The sequence below is a fragment of the Cyprinus carpio genome, chromosome A2 (assembly GCF_018340385.1).
Source record: "Cyprinus carpio isolate SPL01 chromosome A2, ASM1834038v1, whole genome shotgun sequence".
Lineage (NCBI taxonomy): Eukaryota > Metazoa > Chordata > Actinopteri > Cypriniformes > Cyprinidae > Cyprinus > Cyprinus carpio.
The window spans coordinates 20,904,668-20,911,762 of record NC_056573.1 but is presented as its reverse complement, the minus strand read 5'-3'; the positions used below and the strand labels follow the sequence as shown (position 1 = coordinate 20,911,762).

Sequence of the window (7,095 nt, the reverse complement as noted above, 5' to 3'; positions counted from 1 at the left end):
GTAACAGCATAATATTAAGACACATCCGAAAACAACTCAATTCTGTTCATCTTATGAATCCCTCAAACATTACAAAATGGCCTTAATACCATCTGTCAATGTATGTGAGTCCTCGGTTCTCATCGATACTAATCTCAGTCTCCTTTAATTCTCAGTCTCAGCCAAAGAGCTCAAATGCAAAACATGTTTTCATTTAAAGTTGTTGCATTTTTAAGACTTATGAGAATTAAGTATTCACTCAGGATTGTGAAAATAGAAGAATGGAAGAATGAGAACAGTCCTACACACTCAATAAACAAGCACATTGTGCTGTTTACAAAAGTATTCTGACCTCATTATATCACAGTCCACATGGTAGCTGAAAACCACTCACTGAATCCTTCAGTATGTAAACTGAGAGTTTTTTCTTTCTAAGTTTAAATTATAATTGATGGGCTGGATAAAATATTTTATAAATTATAAGGCACTATATAACACACTTTGTTTAGATCAGCTTAGATGCACCTTGAGGTATGAATACAGTGATTGGACGGCAGGGTGCTGTTGTCATTGGCCACGTAAACGCTTGCGATTCTGTAATGATGTCAAAATACCTTCTTAGATTGAATCTGTTTTATTAACCACAAGTGTGTCCTGTTTCTGTTTTGCAAATATAAAACTAATGACCTGTTGACACATTATTTGTTTGCAGTATCTATTGTTTGAGGAAACTGTGATTTTAATATTTCATAACCCTTTATCGGTGGTTATTTGTATGAACTGACCCAGTAGGTAGTAGTAGTAAACATTATTTTAAAGGAATAATTCACCCAAAAGTTTACATTTGCTGAAAACTTACCTACTGGCCATCCAAGATGTAGATAAGTTTGTTTTTTCATCTTAACAGATTTGGAGAAATTTAGCATTACATCACTTGCTCACCAATGGATCCTCTGCAGTGAATGGGTGCCGTCAGAATGAGAGTCCAAACAGCTGATTAAAACTTCACAATAATCCATGCAACTCTGTTCCATCAATTAACATCTTGTGAAGCAAAAAGCTGCATGTTTCTAATAAACAAATCCATCATCAATTTTAATGTGAGAGGACAACAGGGGATGGACTTTTTCACAGGAAGAATCCTGCATGTGCATTACTTGTGGATTATTGTGATGTTTTTATCAGCTGTTTAAACTCATTCTGACGGCACCCATTCACGCAGGTGATCCATTGGTGAGCAAGTGATGTAATGCTAAATTTATCCTAATCTGTTCTGATAAAGAAACAAACTCATCTGTGAGTAAATCTTAAGTAAATTTTCATTTTTGGGCAAGCTATTCCTTTATTATCAATTCATTATGTAATACAGAGGGTTACTGAACTCATGCTTTTTGGCTTCAGTTCTGCATTTAGTTTTTGAATACTCATTTTTGTGTGTGTTGAGATCTATTAATTTATTCATGAAATAATTAGAATTTGCACATGATTTTAAAACTAAATTTTTAAACACAAAGTGTTTTGTTGTATTTTACATTTTTATCATCTTGTATGTCTTAATGTGTTACTGACCCTCATACACGTATACATGAATTTTTGAAAATACATGTATTTTTACACTGGTGCCTGTTTACGTGTTTGTGAGCATAAAACACCAAAAATGTGCTTGATATATGTTTTTGGAGCACTAGCCATAACAAGTGGAGTTTTTAGCCAAGACAGGACAAACTTACAGCCAGAGAATCGAGGTAAGGTTTATTTGTTCAGAAAACATACTCTTACTGTCTCATGCACAGACACCTCTACACACACACACACACACACACACACACACACACACACACACACACACACACACACACACACACACACACACACACACACACAAACAAACACACACATACAGAGTGTTGGATCTGTCCAAGCCTGTCTCTTTTCCTCCTCACCTCCCTCAATAGACCTGTTTGTAGCTGTGGGTTCATCTGTGAAGATACCATGCACTGACGGAGAAGAAAAAGGGGTGAGATTCAACAGTTCAGTGCTTGTCTCAAGCCCTGTTCTCTCCATACAGAACACCAGTTTGAAGGACCAAGGCATCTACACCTGCCACCAACCGAATGGAGATATGATACAAACAGTATCTCTACACCTGGGATGTAGGATTATGCATATTTCACTTTAATGCTATATATACTCTACATGTTAGTCTGGTAAAATGTCTCACTATTTTTCTTATGACACAAGGAGCTTAAAATGAAATTTCACCCTGTGTAATGTTTGCTCTATTTAGATCCCCCCTCTCATCCCGGATGTGCATTGTTGGTCTCCAAGTCACCCTAAAAAAGCAATATGCTCTTGGACGCTGACTCCAGACCCAATACTTCCAACACATTATATTGCTACATACAGGTATCTTACACTCTTAACATCCATGGCATGTTTCCATTGCACAAAATGTTCTGTATAGTGGAAAAAAAAGGTACTTTAGATTATTAAAATGTTTTTCACACACACAAAAAATGGTTCTTCTTAAGAACTGTTCACTTAAAGTAAGGTTCATTTGTATACAGTATGTTAAATGCTTTGTTAAAACAAGCTTGTTTTAAAAGTTTGAATTATAAATGGATGCTATTTAAAAATAAATAAATAAATAAAAGTATGTGAAGGCACCATAAAATATCAGTAAATTGTCCATATGTACATATGCTCTGTATTCCAAGTCTTCTGATGAATCTGCAATAGCTTCTGATTCATGAGTGAATCATTCAGATTGGTTTTGTGACCCAAATAAACTGATTTATTGAAAAGATCCAGTTCAAAGAATGATTTGTTCATGAATCAGACATCATTTCTCATAAATGGGTTTGGATTATCATGACCATTTTGAGTAAATAATGATAGAATTCTTGAATGAACTGTTCCTTTAAAAGTTTAAAAGATGTTAGAGATTGTGTATTTATATATTGCTTTGTTTTGAATATTGTGCTGTACTTTAAATTGTACACCTGTTGTAATTGCTCTAATTGTATAACTCACCATATTTTTGATGATTTGTTCAGAATATTTGCTGAGGCCCTTCTGAATTTTAATTTAGGAGCTTTTCAGACCCGCTAGCAAGTTCCCATCAATGCCAGAAATGGGGAGAACAAGACAGGCAATGTGCGCTAGAGGAACTGGAGATTTTTGCAGGTATACCAACTCTTATCAACATTACAGCTATTAATGCTCTGGGTAGCACAACACGCGTATTGGCAATTATTTTTGAACAGATAGGTGAGATTTCATAGTCCTCTTCTACCATTTCATTTATTCCACCATTATATATTATTATTTTTTTAATGTTATAATATTATAATAAAACTTAATCATATAATGAATATAAAAAATTCTGACATTCTAAATTGTAATAATAAATAAATCAAATATTTACATCCAAAAAATATCAGTTTAAGCTTTGGCTGATCTATGTTAGAAAACCTTACTTCTGTGTGATGAAACAGCTGCTTTTGCAGTATTTTAAAGATTGTATCAGTGTTTCCATCTTGATGCATGTGTCATGAGCTCATAATGAGTGTTTAAATTCTTGTTCTTTGTTGGTCTGTAGTGAAACCTGATCCTCCGGTGAATGTGAGCGTGATGGTAATGCCAGGCAGGAAGAGGTCCACCACCCACTTGGCCAGATCCTGTCAACTTTCTCCTTAAATACACAGTGAAATTCCACTGGGGCAAACCTGAGACAGCAAGAACCGTGAGTTTCCTGTGTAGACCATGTTCAGCTGTGTTAAAAGCAACTACATTTCTAGCTGTAAAGTACTGAAACAAAAGGCACCAAACAGAACTATTTGAAAAGTCACTTGAAAAGTCACTATGAAGTTCATTTAATTATTTAACATTCTTTGTTTTCTAGCTGGGTCCTTATGGGTCTAATAAAATGGTTTTGAGTGAACTGGTGGCAGAAAAGACTTACTACAGTACATCCAAATATCATCCCTGGATGACAGAGCAGTGAGTGGAGTGCACCGTTAAGTGCCACCATGCCTGTCATCCGATGTGGTGAATCATTACATTACACTACATTAACCAGAAGTGTTAGAATTGCAGTGTTTATTGTGTCACCAAAGGATAACTTTGTTTGACAGGCTCAATGTGCAGAATCTACTAAATTAAAAAAAATAATACACACCCAGCATGGCTCCACTTGCATGTAATCACAAAGTTTGTAAGCATGTTAAAAAACATTTTTTTTATTTAGTCTTTATTATCTAACTGATTTTAACTGGTTTTGAAATAAATAAATAATAAATATCATAAATAAGTAAAAATCACACATTTTCAAGCAGCCCAAGAAATAATGTAACAAAGTAACAAAGCTGTACAGAAAAGTTTATTATCCTGGTTTCATTGGAAAAAATGTATAATTTTCATTCAAGTTAATGTCTTTCATTTAATATTTATATTTGATTCGATTTTTATTTCAGCTTTATTTCATTTTACAATTTTTAAATGTTCAATTAAAAAAAAATTGTTAAAAGGAAAAACCATGTTTATAAACCCATTCAGAAAAGAATTAAAGAAATAATTCAAACAAAAATTAAAGATCAAACCTTTAATTTTGTGGGTGAAATATCCCTTTAAAAAAATAACTGAGGTTAATGAATGTTAAAAATGTTCCAGATGTCAGGTAAGGAAAATTGTTCCTATACCTTTATTTTTCCCTTAACAAATCCTTTTTTGTAGGTGCCCACAAAACACTGCATGAAACCCTTCAGTCTAATACGTCAACAATCAGTGGTGTTACAAACTCTGAGTGACGAACACCCATGGAGAAAGATGGTGCACGATGCAGGTATGCTGTCACCTTTTCTGGGCTGTGTGTGCCTGGGCCAGGTTTCCGAGTGTCATCGGTGGGAATATTAAAACGGCTGTGCATGGAGAAAGAAGGCTGTCTGTTCAGGTAAATGCTCGGATCTGTGCTGTTGTAATGGCCGGGCCCTGGGGTCATGGACAGGTCCTCCGATGGGCCGCCTGCTTTCCTGCGTGCTGACATGGTGAAGCTGGCGCTGGAGGGTTTGTGGGGAACGTGAGAGCTGAAGAGGTTGGGTAAGGTGTAGCGGTTGGGTGCCGGTACAGGATCCACACTGCGGTAGCGTGTACGGAAGGCCATGGTGTAAGACAGAGGTCTGTGGTGAAGGTTCAAAGGTGGAGCTTTCTCAGGACAGTAGGCTCCAGGTCCAGGAGTCTGGAATGTATCAGCTGATCAAAAACAGAGAATCAGCAACTTCTTTATATGATTATGCATCCCCTCTTAAAAGCTAATGTGAATATGACATAAAATGATGCTATTTGCTTTCTGAATACACATTACCATTTGTATTATGCATGATCAATCCAAAAAGTGCATGTGCATGTTATTCCAAAAAGAAAAACAACTACACTATTTTTCAGATGATATTACCAATTTCTCTCAGTGAACCCTTACATTCTGGCAATGCCCATTTCCATTATACAACCAATCCCAGATGGATAAAATTTAAGCCCCACCCTATTTTTTTTTTCTTATAGAGTGAAACAGTGCCCACCTACTTTTTCAGCAGCCTTAAGTATTGTTTTCCATTTATTTTTCCCAAAGGGATTTAAAAAAAAAAAAAGGTCTTCATTAAACAGTTATAAGCCATGAACCAAACCAACCAGCTATGAGGTATATCACAACATTACAAACATGTTTAATTATCTGACAAAAATACAAAGGTACAAGATTGTGTACTTAACAGCTTTACTGAGGGAAAAAACTACAATCCCATGATGCAGCATAGCGAAAGACATAATCGAAATAACAATGGATAAATATAAAATTAATGATTTAAAGATATTAATTATGTTTATATAAACAATTTGTTTATTGCAAACAATGCATATAGAGTCAGATCAGAAAAACCCCCACCTGTCTTTTTTTTGCCCAGCATGGAGTATGATGGGGTACCGTCTCTGCCAAAGCGTGTCATTTTGGCATCTACATGATACTGCGGTCCTGGACTGGAATCCACAGACACCACTATTCAAAAGCAACAGTATGAGAAAACACATCAGAATTTATTGAATTACATTTGGCAGACGCTTGTTTGCAAATCAACATCACTTTTAGAAAAAAACTGGTAAAACTGCCAGTGGCAGGTTCTGTATAATTTTTTTCTGAGAGTGTTGAATATTTTCATGCATTCCCTGCAGTCGAGTCTACAACCTTGCCATGCTCTACTGTTTGAGCTACAGAAATGCTAAAGTTAATTAAAATCAAACATATGGATTAAAATCAAACATGTGGATTTTATCAGCTTAATATGCCAGTGAAATAACATTAATCATTATATTGGATGCTGTTGTTTGTGATATAAAGTCCAGATGTGCAAGGTTTTTGTATGAATACTTTGATCAGACTGGGTGTTCTCAGTTCCTACCATGAGGATTTTAAGTGTGTGTGTAAATCCACCTAATATTTCAGTACTGCATAATAGACACTAATTAATCTATGAAATTATCAGTTCATATCAGTGCCATGTTGATGTATATCCATTTTATGCATGAACATGCATATTAAAAGCATTCTCAGATGATTGAACCCAGCATTAGTTAAGTGGATCATGTCATCTGTCGGTGTGAGAAGTGTTTGATTTCATGTCATGTCACTCACTGTTGCTGCTCATGCGGCTGTGGAAGGAATAGGCCGGGCTGCTGGGTTTGGTGTAGTCATGGTTTATGTAACCGATAGTGGGTGGAAGAGCATAACGCCCCGGTCCGGGCCCTGCGGGCATAAACAAAAAAACAGAGTGTGGAGCCATTTAGCATTTATTGAAATTGGTTTGGGTAATTAATGGGAAATAATTTGTAAATACAGTATTTGTTAACTTTACGGGGTAAAAAATTATGTACTATGATTGTATTTATAAGTAGAATTATTATTATTAAATAAAACTAGAACTATTAAAAGCAATTCTGTTAATTGGAATAAAGCTAAAATAAAATATAAATGAAATGAAAAAATAAATTAGAAAAGTTGAAGCACAAAAATTACTGATTGAAAATAAATAAAAGCTGAACTAAACTAAAACTGAAATAAAATTTTTT

At 35.2% G+C, this 7,095-nt stretch overlaps 1 protein-coding gene and 1 long non-coding RNA gene across 3 annotated transcripts; one reads left to right on the top strand and one right to left on the bottom strand.

Moving 5' to 3' along the window:
* The first annotated feature begins 1,202 nt into the window (after window positions 1-1,202).
* LOC109099661 lies at window positions 1,203-4,817 on the top strand. Of its 2 annotated transcripts, XR_006162777.1 has the most exons (6): window positions 1,203-2,132; window positions 2,267-2,385; window positions 3,071-3,165; window positions 3,581-3,724; window positions 3,884-4,029; window positions 4,714-4,817. It is a non-coding gene; the product is annotated as an uncharacterized LOC109099661 (long non-coding RNA). The 2 variants fall into 2 exon arrangements; XR_006162776.1 differs by lacking the exon at window positions 4,714-4,817 and having other exon boundaries at window positions 3,884-4,312.
* Window positions 4,528-6,834, bottom strand: LOC109099646 (outer dense fiber protein 3-like protein 2). Its single transcript, XM_042777967.1, has 3 exons — window positions 6,662-6,834; window positions 5,912-6,028; window positions 4,528-5,229 (listed from the first exon to the last, which is right to left on the bottom strand). The coding sequence occupies exons 1-3, from the start codon at window positions 6,807-6,809 to the stop codon at window positions 4,742-4,744; spliced, it is 753 nt and encodes a 250-aa protein (XP_042633901.1). The 5' UTR covers window positions 6,810-6,834; the 3' UTR covers window positions 4,528-4,741.
* Window positions 6,835-7,095: the final 261 nt, after the last annotated feature.